The 14,492-nt window shown below is 40.6% G+C and overlaps 2 protein-coding genes across 3 annotated transcripts in view; one reads left to right on the top strand and one right to left on the bottom strand.

Moving 5' to 3' along the window:
• The first annotated feature begins 147 nt into the window (after window positions 1-147).
• On the top strand, window positions 148-1,501 carry rln1 (relaxin 1). The gene is made up of 2 exons (XM_020629932.3): window positions 148-605; window positions 866-1,501. Exons 1-2 carry the CDS (start codon window positions 410-412, stop codon window positions 1,207-1,209), a joined length of 540 nt encoding a protein of 179 aa, XP_020485588.1. The 5' UTR covers window positions 148-409; the 3' UTR covers window positions 1,210-1,501.
• A 428-nt stretch (window positions 1,502-1,929) lies between these two features.
• Window positions 1,930-14,492, bottom strand: part of jak2a (Janus kinase 2a) — a 30,460-nt gene continuing 17,897 nt past the window's right edge. For both annotated transcript variants that reach the window (XM_065965497.1, XM_020629877.3), the window contains exons 6-24: window positions 13,865-14,159; window positions 13,554-13,673; window positions 13,097-13,254; window positions 12,884-12,995; window positions 11,377-11,563; window positions 10,886-11,010; window positions 9,113-9,247; window positions 8,877-8,964; window positions 8,467-8,594; window positions 8,231-8,369; window positions 7,893-8,044; window positions 7,419-7,569; window positions 7,182-7,315; window positions 6,264-6,453; window positions 5,754-5,878; window positions 5,312-5,484; window positions 4,878-4,995; window positions 4,298-4,411; window positions 1,930-3,658 (exon numbers count right to left, since the gene is read on the bottom strand). In XM_065965497.1, the coding sequence (XP_065821569.1) occupies window positions 3,542-3,658; window positions 4,298-4,411; window positions 4,878-4,995; window positions 5,312-5,484; window positions 5,754-5,878; window positions 6,264-6,453; window positions 7,182-7,315; window positions 7,419-7,569; window positions 7,893-8,044; window positions 8,231-8,369; window positions 8,467-8,594; window positions 8,877-8,964; window positions 9,113-9,247; window positions 10,886-11,010; window positions 11,377-11,563; window positions 12,884-12,995; window positions 13,097-13,254; window positions 13,554-13,673; window positions 13,865-14,159 (2,761 nt within the window). In that variant the 3' untranslated portion in view covers window positions 1,930-3,541. The remainder of the gene's footprint in view (window positions 3,659-4,297; window positions 4,412-4,877; window positions 4,996-5,311; window positions 5,485-5,753; window positions 5,879-6,263; window positions 6,454-7,181; window positions 7,316-7,418; window positions 7,570-7,892; window positions 8,045-8,230; window positions 8,370-8,466; window positions 8,595-8,876; window positions 8,965-9,112; window positions 9,248-10,885; window positions 11,011-11,376; window positions 11,564-12,883; window positions 12,996-13,096; window positions 13,255-13,553; window positions 13,674-13,864; window positions 14,160-14,492) is intronic.

The following is a 14,492-nucleotide window of genomic DNA, read 5'->3' as shown; positions in this document are numbered from 1 at the left end:
CTACGTAAACATGTCCCTTTACATTACTACAATAGAGAAATAACATGACATACGTCATTGTCATCAATCTAAATGACGTGTGTGAGGAGAAAAAATGGGAAGGGAGGGAGGGAGGGAGGGTCAGTGACGGCTGGGATCGAACACATAAGTTGATGAGTGAAGTAGTGACTAAGACTAGAAAGGGTACAAGACGAGGAAACCAAAGTCTGCTCTGCAACAAGGACAGACACAGAGAAGCTCCTTTTTACAACTTCAACATTCAACAGGCTGAAAGAAAGAAAAACTCTCCTAACAGAGGGAACAAAAAAAGGAAGAGCAGGATTTAAGGCACTGATAAGATCCAAGGTGGAGCTCAGCTGACCCTCCTTTAAAACAAATAAGTAAAAAAATAAAAGGCATTTTTGCAAAAATGCTGTGGAGACTGACTCTTGCCATGGCTGTGGTGTTTGTCAGCGGCATGTGCAACTGTGTGAAGGCGGACATGATGAGCAGGCTGATCCTCCCGAGGGACTACGGTGTGAAACTGTGCGGGAGAGAGTTCATCAGAGCAGTCATTTTCACCTGCGGAGGCTCCCGCTGGAAACGATCCACAGACGGCGACTTAGGTGAGTTAATACTACTGCACTTCACATTTAAACATCAGGCAGCTACAGTGTTAATTCCCCTCCCCCCCTCCCGTTTTAGCGGGCAATTGATTGACCGAGCCTCGTATTTCAGCACCATGGTCAGCTCACGTGTGTATTACTAATGAAAATCTTTCTGTAGGAAATTACCATTCATTATGTCTATGTATACATAATACACATTTGACATCCTGTTTTGTTTATTTTGGACTCTTATTTATCCATTGTCTTACTTTCTCCAGATCCCTTCCAGTGGAAACCCCTCAGTGACGTTGCAGCGGAGGACAGTCATGAAACCTGGCAACTCGGCACAGAGCTTACACCCGACGACCGCTCTCCTCTTCGCTCCTCGTACTCCCTGGCAGACCTTGTGGCTCTCCTAGGAGCCAGACAGCATTCTCTGAGAGACCCAGAGATGCCAGAAAAGTCTCGGCTGTCCACGGTTTTGAACGTTGAAGAGGGGTACCCAGCCGACCAAGTCGACTTGCCCATATCGAGCAGGAGGAAGAGGAACTTTTCTCTGGGTGTCGCAGGGAAGTGCTGCAACCAGGGCTGTACCAAAAATGATATTGGACGCTTGTGCTGAGACGGGGTCTGGGGGGAGGAGAGGTTGGTGTGATGGGCAGCAATGGACAGTAGTGGGAAGATGTACGGGGTTAAAGATGTAGAGCAAGTTCACATCTGCTGTTTAAAAGGCTGTAGTTAGCTAATGCTACTCATGTCTTACTGCATATATCTTGTCATATTTTCTTTTTATTCTTCACTTGTTTGATATTTTGTTAAAAAAAAAAAAGAGATCATGTTCTGTATGGCTGCTTTTGATCATTGAGTTTAATTTGAAATACTTTGTTCAAAATTAAAATGTGTGTAGTATTATGTTTCATGTTTCTGTTTTTGAAAAAGGATTTGGTGCATTCATTCCATTCCTGCAGAACAAACATCGTCCATACTTGCACCGGGCAATATCACACAATAATGTCATCGAGGCTGCTGTGAACATATTACTGCCCTTTGTTCACCGCGTTACGCCTCCATGATCGTTTAGTACCCTGAGGACTTTGAAGGAAAAAAATTGATTTTATTGTATTTTCTCTGACATCTCAGATTAACCTCTTTCACCAAAGCTGTGCTGCACAAATGAAAATCTCCTCCTTCAATACTGAAATCTTTTTACACATTCAATTATTATACTCTGTGGTAGACTGGCCTGATCATCATATAAATAAAGCTCAGAGGTAAGCATGGGATTCAGCTACGATTGTTCATGTGACTCGTGAAGTGCAGTGACTCATTCCTTGCTATGCAGTAAGGCAAACATTACATTTATTGATGTCTAAATACAGCCTGACTTTATTAACATAAAACAAGCTGGGCAATTTGTTTTTCTTTTGTGTTTCAATCGAACTGCTCTCATTCAGGGAGTTTCCTCTCAATAGTGTGGTGTCGATAAAGATCTAAATATTTAAACAACAAAAAGAAAATTCCTTTTGAACCCACTGTTACATTTATTGCCGACAATGTGATGCGACCAATAAACATACACACTCCTTTGTAAACAAACTGCATACATCTTTAAATGAACTCAGGGGAAAGGAAGGACATGAGCAGAAGTCATTAAAGGTTTAAATGATGTAGAAAGAAACTAAAGCAGTATATAAAAAAAAACATTTCCCTTTGTAACACTCTTCACATTATCAGTCTGTTTGCAAATAGTATAGATCTTGTAAAAAAAATCACTTTTAAAAAACTCCATGGTGTATTTACAAATGATAAACAGGTTACTTAGTAAAAAGAAGGCAACATCATTTTCAGAGCTGGTTCCTCAAAAACAAGATGCTTATTTCTCACTGATGACTGAGGAGTTATTGTTGAAATGATTCAAATATGTAGTCCTTGGTAAGTTACAAAAATGAAAAAAGGCCACTTTATCAGCGCATGAAACATAAACAAAAGTCCACTGTAATGGCACAAGTCTGACTCCAGAACACGTGTAGAGAAGTTCAGTGGATCCTCTTGTGATGGGTGTGGCGCCTGTGCGTCACGTTAATGCTCCGCCTTTTATTCAGTCTTTAAAATGCCAAGAAAAGAGCACCAGAAGGTGTCCTGCTCAGTTCTCCTCAGAGGTTTCCTTTCACTTGAGCAGTGCCGTTATGTTCACTTCAGGTGAACACTCAGACGGCTGACATTCTGCCCCATGAGGCCACACTGGTTACAAAATACATTTCTTATTTTACAACAATAAAAGTACAAAACCATGAACTGTAGGTGGCTTAGATTCATTTTTGAACCAGTATGACCTTGACACTCAAACATTCAGCACATGTTCATCAAAGCAGAGTGGATCGTATGTTCTTATAAAAGGAACTCATTTTCTGGTCAATGACTGCCATCCAGTTCATTTTGAAACACATTATGTACAATAACACACAACAAATTATAATGATGTAATGTTCTTAAAGGTTTCAGGAGAAACTATCTCAGATGTAGTGTACAAACTAATTACGGTAGCTCATTTGTATATTTAATGTGCCAGTAAATAAAAAAAAGGGTAAACTGCAGAGAAAGAAAGTAGGTATCACCACTGGCTGTTTTCAACTTAGAATTTCTCGTTATCACAGGAAATTGGAGTGGATAAAATGTATGGATGCTTAGTATTTCCATAATCATCCTTGTTTCAATATCAGTACATTTTAGACTGACATGCAGCACACACACACACACACACACACACACACACACACACACACACACACACACACACACACACACACACACACACACACACAAAAACAATGTACATCCCACAACTGAGAGCAGCAAAATCAGACTTTGTAAAGATATTCATTGTTCTGTTGTTATCTGAGGACGGACACCTGGACGTCAGCCCCCCCCCCCCCCCCCCCCCCAAGGTCAAAGTTTCAGGGATCAATGTCGCTCATGCTTTCTCGTACAGTCTCCACACTGACGGTTAATGTCTTAAAAGTAGGGCGCAGAATGGGTTCACTGTTCCAGCACTCTGTCATCATGTTGGTAATCTGAAAGAAGCATCAAAAGAAGAAAAAAACAAATGCTGTGTTACATGTAGGCATGGTATTTTAGTTGATGTTTTGAGATATTATTTTTTACAATTTCAGGGTGCTCTATTTGTGCTCTACTAGATTTGACAAGATGTCCTTTTCTGCGTTATCCTTTATTTTCTCCCAATCAGTAGTCCTTTATTATTATTCTCCTGATTAGTCTTTAGCTTGTTAGTACTTTAAAAACATGGCAACACAAGCGTATCTGTAGTTGACTAATCATTCTTCTGGCTTCTGGGACAAAAGGTATTTTGTGCTGAATGTTGGCAGGTCAGTGAAAAAGCGTCTTTTCTGCAGTCTAAGTTAGCCAAAGTTGACCTTCACACAAAATGTAATATGCTCATTTACTTTGCCATCAAAAGTAAATCATGATTTGCTCCCTCTCTTGAGTAGAATGGAATTCAATGTGAAACTGTGCCTTTGTTTATTTTGACCCCTGTACTATAACAATGCTCTGATTATGGTAGCCTCATTTGAACTTCATTTGGTACACTTGCACATTTGTTAAATAAGGCTGAGGATTTATTTTACTTTAGAAACCTGTAGTGAATTAGCTTTGGACCACATGTATGTGTTTCTAAAGAAAGAGTTACTGACCTCCTTTGGACAGTTATCTGGAGCAGGGAGTCTGTATCCCTGTTTGAGCAGGTCGATCAGATGGTATACAATCATCTGACCCTGTTTTTCATTTCCCATCTTGTTCATAAACACCTAAAAAAGAAAGACAGTAGTTTAAAAAACAACACAAAAAGAAAGCCCCATGTAAAGGGGCTTTGGTCCTCGTCCCAGCGGCTGTTAGTCCGGATGCGACCTCTGCCCTTTGCTGCCTGTCGTCCCCTACTCTCTCCTCCCAACCCTTCCTGTCTCTCTTCAGCTGTCTTATCCAATAAAGGCAAAAAGGCCCCCAAAAAAACTTTAAAACAAACTATAAAACTTTCCACTATCACCAACAAAAAACCAATGATAAGAGGTGTTTCCTGTTATTGAGGGCTTAATCAACTGATTTCTTTAACAACTTTAAATTAATTATAATTAAGCCGGATTAATTAGATCATTTAGTCAGACTGTTAACAAAGCAATCAGGGCTAAAATAGGAGAGGGCTTACTTGAGAGAAAACTCAAAAATTGTAATTAAAAAAATCTAAAGTAGGTACAAGAAAAAAAGTAAGTGTTGTACCGCTGGTGGGCTGCAGTTCTTGTCGCTGTAAGTGAAGAGTTCAAAGAGGACAACACCAAAACTCCAAACATCTGAAGCCACAGAGAACTTGCTCTCTGTCAGAGATTCCGGCGCATACCTGAAAAACATCAAAACTTAAAACAGCAAACAAACATATGATGATAGAGTGCACACATCCTTACAAAACATTATTATTAAAGTCAGAACTTCTTTTAAATAACAAGCAGATACAAAGCCATGTCAGAAACAGAAGGCACACCTGGTGTGGATGTAGAAAATCTAAATCTACATTGCCTGTTTGTATCACATGATCTGATCTTTATGTCAGCCACAAAGCACTGCTGCTGAAAAGCTTCACAGTAATTCTTTGTCTTGTTCAACCAACAAAAATGTGAAAATACTTCTCAAACTGTTACGCAGTGTGACTCTCTCACCAGAAGATTGGGCTCTCCCCAGGCTCTCTCACTGTGTAGTACTCTTTGTCCTGGGGCAGCACTTTGGTTAGTCCAAAATCTCCAATTTTCACCCTCGTCTCGCTCTCCACTAGGATGTTTCGAGTGGCCAGATCTCTGTGGATGTATCGCTTTACTGCTAGGTAGTCCATTCCCTAAAGTATGATCACAGGAAGAACCAAATGGTTATGTAAGTAGTCATGTTTTATAAATAATTACTCAACTTCCCTATCCTTTGGCTTTTGAAAGCAGAAAAATACAAATAAATTGACAATAACTTGATATATATATTTTTTTATTATATAAGTATTCATACCAATACTTCCATAAATAATACTACATATCACAATAAATCCACGTCACAACTTGATAGTATTAGTAGTATTAGTCTTTAGAGTCAGCACAGCCCTCTTTACTACATTACCTTGCAAATCTGTGATGCATAGTGCAGCAGCTTCTTGGAATCAAAGCGGTCCTTGTGTTTGATGAGATAATCTCTGAGGCTGCCGTAGGGGAGATACTCCATGATCAGTCGCAAGTTCCTTCGTCCTGCAGAAATAAAGAAGTTAAGTCTGATACTGAGCAGAGGTAATATGACGTGGGAGCAGTGTGTGTGTGTGTGTGGTGAGTTCTTTATGGTGGAATTACTGAGAAAATCAAGATTTATTTCTGTCATGGGCATGGTCAGTGATGCCCTAGGCAGCAAATTTGTGAAGTGAAAAGACATTATTATGTGTAATAAAATCTGTCTGGGTGCTTAAATAAAGGGACATTTGTTGTTTGAACAAGCCTGTCAAAATAAAACACTTAATGCCTCTAGATCTTCCTTTAGAATTAAGGAAATTACATGACACACTATTTATTGCGATAAAAATGTTGTTTTTTTATTTTTATGTTGCACACATACTGTAGATATCGAGCAAAATGCTCATACCTGCACTGTAGCAGACTCCTTTGTATTGGACGATGTTTTCATGGTGGAGGGATTTGAGGATCTCGATTTCCCGCTCAAAGTCCCGGAGGTGCTCAGCTGTACTGTGCTGCAGCTTCTTCACCGCCACCACCTCCCCAGTGCTGTCCTGCAAAGGGTCGTATCTGCACATCTCCACACTGCCAAAGTTCCCCTGCAGGATAGGGCCACAGAGAAGACGGATTAGAAAGATGCATGAACAACATTTCATTTTCTAACAAAACGAATGGTTTCAATTGAATCACAGTTTTTACTCATACGTATGATTATTTTTGGGGGGATCTGGGAAAGGGCTGATATGACTTTATTTCCTGTGGCACAATAGCAACACAATATTGCGGATTTTGTCCCTCACCATTTTCATTATCATTATATTTTGCAACAAAGCCAGAGCGCTATCGTTCTTGCAGCAAAGGGAGCATTCCACCAGCCTTATATTTAATGACTGATCTTAAACACACCAAGACAAATTTGCTCAGGCTCAATGAGTGGGAAAGACAAACATTGAAGAGAGGGGATCGAGCTATAATCAGAGAAATTAAACTTAATTAACTGATAGTTTTGAAGGCGTTCATGTCCTTAAGCAGAAATTCACAGGCCCACACTTCTGCACAGCCCAGTTGGAACTTGACAGATATCGTGTTAATCCAGCCAAGACCATGCATCATTCTGGCTCTCGGTTTTATGATTCTGTTGCTCAGTCCAGACAGCAGAGGAGAGGGACATCCTGATTTTTATTAACACTTTTGTAAAACTTTGCAATAAGTTTGTGATTCACATGCCTGATCAACTCATGTCCGGGACACCTGTGATGAGTCATAATCATGGACACCTGAGGACATTATCTAGATACAAATCAAATAGAGTGTGCGCATATCTTACTTTTCCCAGCTGCTTGAGAAAGATGAGGTGGCGCTCCTCAAACTGGGCCGGCTCCTGGCTCTCTGAGGCCCATGGAAAGCCAGAGCCTCTCGACCTGTTGGGCACCATATCACTCTCGACCAGCAGCTCATAGTCTGCAACACGAAAAGGTGCAAAGTCATTTCATATAACTGATCTTCACATCTGTGTGACGGACATGGAAACTCTGACTGTGACTCTGTGACTGCTTTTTTATACCCGGTGTGAAGAGGCTGTTAAGATCTCTGATCACTGATCTGAAGGAGGGTCGGTGTGAGGGCTCGTAGTCCATACAGCTGTTAATAAGATTTGCCAGCTCTGTCCATTTAGGAGCAGGCAGCTGATGGCGGTCCTCGTAGAACAAGTTCTTCTGCAGAGGACAGGGAGAAAATCAGAGCTTGCATGTAGAATATGTTTTAGAAATGTACTGGAGCAGAGTCTTCGAAATACAAATTATGTGTTTTTAAAAAACAAACTCCTTTAAATATGTGTTAATTTTAATTGAATGGGTTACTATTTAAAGATTTGTAATTTTTTGAAAGGTGAGAACTCCCATACTACCATTATGTTTGTCAGTTAATATGAAGTATGAGCTAGCAGCTGGCTAGCATGAGAACATGTTTTACATGTATCCCTTTAAAACAGATTATTGTCAGTAACTAAAACATATCATTTATTGTTTGTGTCTCAGACCTTGGAGCAGTCCAAGGTGCTGAGAGGTTTGTCTCCACCACTGCAGATCTCCCAAAGGGTGGTCCCAAAGCCCCACTTGTCTGTGGCTAAACTCAAGTTTTGGGCGTTTTCAATGCACTCAGGTGGCACCCATGGGATACGCTCCATCAGAACTGAAGGACGGACAAAAGAAAAAAAGACGCACAGCGAGAATGAGCTGCATGAATAGAAGGTAAAGATGGACAGCAAGGAGGTACACATTTATTAATACAGCACATCCATCTTGGTGGTCATCATCACAGAGGTGTGACGTCTGTGTCTTCTCACATCAGGTCAGTGCAGGGACCCGCGTTTCTCACCTTCTCTAGGCAGCACGGTGATGCTGATACCCGGGTCACTGAGTTTGATGAAGGGCAGACTGCCCGTCATCCGATCCTCCTCTCTGATCAAAAGAACATTCTTAGCACAAACATTTCCATGAATGAGGTTCTTATTCTCCTGTGTGCAGAAAGAGAAGAAGTATAAGTTAATTAAAAAAAAAAAAAAAAAATCAAAAAGCTTAAATTTTAAGTAGTTTGACTATGCTTTCTCTCACCAGATAGTGCATTGCCCAGGCTAGCTGCTTCGCCACTTCCAGCTTCCAGGTGATGTTAACACAGCTTTTATTCTTTTTCAGGTAGGTGTCCAGCGACCCAAATTTACCGTACTCCTGCACCATCATGTCTGCAATGGAGATGAGGGGACAGCTGTTTAAGGAAACATTACAATGGGAAGAAAAATGTTTAAATTTGTGATTTTCTGTGACTCCTTGTTGACTTTAACTGCAGTACCCACGTAGCCCACCAGGGTGTTTTTGTATTCCATGTTTTTCTTTGCTCATCTAGCATTAGAGTCTAAACCTTCCCTTTCTAACTGCCACCGGGGAGGATAGCCATATCATTTCTTGTGGACCATCTCTCTCCAGTTGTATGTAAGTGTGTGTGTGTGTGTGTGTTGTAAACTTACTGTCATCGCCACACACACACACGCCATAGTTGAGAAGTAAGTGTTTGTGCGAGTGCTGGCTCATCATGCTGGCTGCTTCATAGAAAGACTACAAGGGAGAAAATCAAACAAGAGATTTTAATAGCTTTTCCCCTCTTAACGTTTGGCACCAGGGTAATAAAAAAGTTTTTAAAGAATAATGTTTTTTAATTAAGATTGACATTCTCACTCACTCAACCTGTGTTTCACACACTAACCTCTGAATAGTTGCGGTGAGCCTTGTCCAGGATCTTAATAACGACGTCTATTTGGTGTATTTCGCCGTAGTCTCCCAGCTCCTTCCTCACCCCGCAGAAGATCTTGGTGAATGTTCCTTGGCCCAAACTCTCATTCTAACAAACGAGAGATTTATTATGTGTTATAATCTACTTTGGAAAACAGTTGGAGTGCATTTTCTTTGCTTTCTCAGAGTCAAAGACAACATTTACTGACCAACACTATCAATCCATCCACTTAGTGTAACCCAACTAAGTACTTTCCCTGAGGAGCATTTAATTGATATAAGAGTTTGGCAAACCCCTTCATACTGTATTTTGTAGTGCAAAGAAAAGTCACAAGACAAATAAAACCTTGAATGGACACATTGCACTCATTAAGCTCAAACTGTTGTTTTTCTTTTATAGTATCAACTGAAGCAAAAGGAGATTTGGGGTTATGAAATGAATACCTAATGATGTTAAAGGTCCTGTATCTTGGTTTGATAGGTGAGAATGTTATTATTGAAAAAAGAGACTGGTACAGTATCAGTGTAAGGTACAGCTCATTACTTACAAAAAATCAGAACAATTACAAGGAAATGTTAGAAAGCCGAACCCAAGCCCCAACGAATGTATGGAATAGTAACAGTAAATATATGAAAAAGGGAAAAGATTACTTTTTCTCAAAGACTTAAAGGGGCAACCTTCGCTAAAAAGTGAGAGATGAACCCACTTTGTTGCAAACAAGGATGCCCTCTCTTGTCTCATGGACTTTTGGCTGGATATGATGATTATTTTCAACTTCAGGTTCCCCCACTATGTGCTCTTCTTATTTTCGTCATTTATTTTTCATGTTGTTTTAACGGGTTGCACTGTGGTGCAGTTGGTTCCCGTGTCGAGTTCTCACTGTACACGCATGGCTTCCCTCCGTGGACTCCAGCTTCCTCCCACAGTCCAAAGACATGCTCGTTAAGTTAACTGGTGACTCTAAAATGCCCATGAGCGTGAGTGTGACTGGTTGTTTGTCCCTGTATGTCAGCCCTGTGATTTACTGGTGACCAGTCCAGGATAAACCACACCTCTAACCCACTGACAGGTGGGCTCGCCCCCAGGGACCGGAGCGGGATGATCGGTAAGTGAATGGATTGATTTTTCTTTATATAAATTTGAAAATTTACGAACAAAAAGTATTTATGAAAGTTGAAATTATCAAAAGGGATTTGTGACAAAACAACATTAAACACTCTGAACTCTCTGATTAGTAAAAGGCCATCTTTGTATTTTCCTGACAGACAATTACAATCACTCAAATAACACAAAAACACAGTGAGACAGAAATAGATTGGGGCCAACGAGGATAGAGCACGGCTGACACACTTTCACAGGTATGCCAACAATGTGGTCACACATGTCTGCAGGGACTGCTATCGACCTCAAACTACAACAGATAGCTCAATAAGGATGTCTTTTTAAGAACTGTAGCAACCTCACCAACCCCGCTGCACTCTGTGTTCCTGATCTAAATAATGGTTGACATGTTTATTTTGACACATTTACAATGGACTTTTTACCTGCAGCATTCAGCTGTGGTATCACCTTAATCAAATCTAAAAGTAAAATCTGTTCAGGGCAAGAAATTACATACAACTGTCTCTTGATGTTGTTGCAAGCTTTTACAAAACATCTAATACAAAACAACAATGCAGCCTTTAAATGTGTCAGAAGAGAGGAAATGTTAAAGCAAGATCTTATCTACGACAAGGGTTATCTTACGATGACGAGGTCCTCTTTTCGGATCTTGTGGAAGACCATCTGGCTGATGTTGTGTTTGTGGAGCGAGGGGGACAGCGGAACCTCTTCCCCTTGATTGTTTCTGAACACCAGCAGGTTCGATTTATCTGAGGAAAGATAAAAAGGTGGACAAGGACTGTGGTAAAATAAGGGTCATCGCATTGCTGGGTGACACTGTTAATTATCAAATTTAAGTCAAACTGCAACAGCTGCTCATTATTTAAATGAAATGGTTTAATAAGAGGTCTTAATCATGCATACAAGCATAAAAAACATTTTGTTGTTCACTGAAAACCTGTTGGAGTAATCAATGAGTCATCAGTTTTCATCATCAACGCTATCAAATCCCTGCAGAGATCTAACGGTCATGCTGTGCGTCACAACAAATCTCAATTTCTTCTTATTTAAGGATGAAAATGAATCTGCTGCAGTACACTAGACGTTCTAGAGTATGTATGTAACTAAACACTGACCTTTGGAGGTGGGGGGACAGCACCTGATCAACTGGAATGTGTATCCATCAGTGCGGAGCGCCTCCTTCTGGTAGCAGTGCAGAAGTTCCCTTAGTGAGCCGAAGCTCCTTTTGGCACCGCTCAGAATGTACTCTCCCGCCTCCGTCTTCACAATCTGACAGTGTTTGTAGTCCACTACGGCTTCACGCTGAAAAATCCAAAAATCCAAATAAATGATTCCATGTAGTAGAATTCAATACAGAAATTTAACGTTAGTAAGCAAACATGGCTTTAGTGGCGCTGCTTTCTAATGTACTCTATGTTTCACAACTCACAAAGTGGTTCCACAACAGCCATGTTTTGTTGAAAGTCAATACAACGAAAGAAATGCATCTGAGTGGTCATAAGAACAGACTTCTTAACCCTCTATTGAAACCACTTACAATAAACGGACAGGAGGTGGAGCAAGCGAGCTGCTTTAAGTACCCGGAGACTGTCTCAGACCAGTCTTTCACCTTCACTGAACATGTGGACTATATTTACAAAACAGCACAGCAGCGACTCCTGCTGTGTAAATTAAGGAACTCTGAAGTCAGCCAGCAGAGTTTACCAATCATTGATTAAGTGTCCTCTTCTTTAAACATTTCTTTCATGGTTTGAGCCCCTTACTGTGAAAAGCAAGACAAAGCTCTCCAAAGTAGTTAAAACTAAACCCAGCTCTCTTGTCACCATGACCAAGCAGTCAACATGTAGAGGTCAGCAGCAATCCTTTGAGTCACTATTTTCAGCTGCTGCCTTCAGGGCAAAAGTAAAAAAAATACCCTGTTTTATAAAAGAACATCATTCATCGCCGTTGCTATAAAATATCTCATTTAGTGATAAAAGCTGTGTTATTTAATCGAGCCTGCTACCTCAGCACTTTGTATCTTCTTCTCAGACTTTTAATGAAATGTAGAGCACCAAGATTTCCTTTTATTGCAGCTTTTATTGTGATTATAAGTTAATGTGTTTTTCTATTTATCTTTATCTATTCTAGTAATGCTGAATATCATGAAAAAATAATTTTCAGAGTTTGAATCAGTGTGGGAAGACTTGAGAGCATGTGAGAGAATCAATCCTCATGTCTCCCTTCAGTGATTGAAAATAGGATAATGGGTTATATTCAGTCATTTAAATAGACAAAATTGTCAATGAAGTCTTGCATGCACGTTTTTATGACTACCTTAGTTTTAGCATATACATACTGTACAAAAACAGTTCACTTTTAGAAACAGTTAAATGTAATGATGCAGCTGTCACTTTGACCATCTTCACCTTTATTTGAACAATGATTATTCTAAAGCCTTACACTGAACTAACACTATGCTGTGAAGGGACTTGTTGTGGCGCCTCGTTGTATCAGCCAATGGCAGTGACTCTGAAAGTCTACTTTGATGCAGGCAGTAGTGTACAGCAGACTTAGTAACATGTTTAAATTGGCAGAGATTGTGTACTTCACAGTAATGATGACCCAACATTAACAACTTACTCCGACCACAAAAGACATGAAGTACTTGTCGTAGTCCCTGGGGCTGCAGCGGAGGATGTACAGGCCTTGGTGGTTACCAGAGCGACGCAGCTTGCCAATTGTGAACTCCATCCTGTGATCAGACACAGAATGTGTGTTTGTGGAGGTTCTGAGGTTAGAAGTGCATGCGTAGATCTGTAAAAATGTTTAACTTTGCATGTATGTGATACTCACGACACAGGTCCGTGGCAGTAGCTCTGAATGCACCGCAGGAGTCTGGGTGGAGCTACTTCTTTACACAGGTAATGATGCGCATCTGCAACAAGCCTGTAATACCCATCAACTAATGACACGAATGACAAGGCCTCCGAGAGCGAATGAAATTCCAGTTCCTTTGTGGTCAGACACAGACAGGGAGGGAAGAAAGTAAATGGAATATTTTGTTTCTTTTCATAACTTTTAATCAATGTAAATCACAAGGATTCAATCTATTTATGTATGCAATTTACTGTAACATATGACAATATGCACTTTATCAAATAACTTCCTTTAACTTTGTACAAACAATTTATGTGACAAGTATGTGATTATTAAAACATTCCTGATATCAGCAAAGCAGATAAGAGAGCAGAACAGCTAAGATAAGAGAACGCCTGTTAACAGCTTGTTAAGAGTCCAGTGTTTACTGTACCAGGATCTTGTTGTGCTGGTTGGTCAGAGTTACTACGCGACTCTCCACAGATCCTTCCTTGTTTGCCTGCTTGATGCTGATGTCAATCACCTCTGGGAAGTCACAGTATGTCTGCAGCTCCTGCAGTCACAAAAAGAACAAAACAGTGGTTTTCTTTTTTAAGAGATGAGGAAGCATGCACACACAAACCCTCTTGTTGTTATAGCCAATTTAAAACAACTCCTACAGCTCCATCTATTGGTTATAAAACAGACATCACACTGTGCAGAATCCATTACTGAGGCAACATGAAGCCATCTTCCTCTCCTCACCTCCTCTGCCCCCGCCTCCTTTTTCCCTCTTGACCACTGGATGCCCCTGTTGCCCATGACGACGATGGTAACCTCCCGTGCCGAGAGGTCAGTGACTTGGAAGCGCTCGGAATAGAGACTGGGCAGCAGCATCTCCAGGCTCATCAGGTATTTGAGCTTGAGGTTACACACTGTGGCTTTGCATTCGGTGAACTGCTGGATGAATCTCCGGAAGCGGTAGCGGATCCTTTTCCGAGTCAAGATGTTATATTCCCGGATGCGGTTTTGCATGCATCTTGGCAAGAAGGACTTATAGCTATTAGTGAAGTAAGAGTAGTTCAGAAGAACGCAGAGAAGAAGAGGGAATAAGAAACAAACAACAGAAGACAGAGAGAGGAGGGAGGAGCAAGGTTAAAAGAGTGAACACTACACAGGCTCCGTGCCGGCTGTACCTGCTGGGTTCACCTCAGGAGAATCAGTCAATAACATTTCACTTCAAGTCCATAAGAGTTGAATCAGATTCTGTTGACACCTTTTCAATAATGAATCTATCTCCATGCTAACTTTTTTCTGAAGTCTCTGTTACAATGCTCTTAAATTCATGAGCTGAACCAAATATGTGCCACTAAAATAGCCTAAAACACGAGTG

The sequence above is a fragment of the Labrus bergylta genome, chromosome 17 (genome assembly GCF_963930695.1).
Source record: "Labrus bergylta chromosome 17, fLabBer1.1, whole genome shotgun sequence".
In the NCBI taxonomy this organism is placed as follows: domain Eukaryota; kingdom Metazoa; phylum Chordata; class Actinopteri; order Labriformes; family Labridae; genus Labrus; species Labrus bergylta.
The sequence above is the reverse complement of the archived record's forward strand: the minus strand, read 5'-3'. Positions and strand labels throughout refer to the sequence as shown.

Excerpts from the sequence above, each read along its gene's own strand:
- rln1 (XM_020629932.3), top strand. The coding sequence starts at position 410 with ATGCTGTGGAGACTGACTCTTGCCATGGCTGTGGTGTTTGTCAGCGGC. Across the intron at positions 606-865 it reads ATCCACAGACGGCGACTTAG|ATCCCTTCCAGTGGAAACCC; the intron begins GTGAGTTAATAC and ends TACTTTCTCCAG.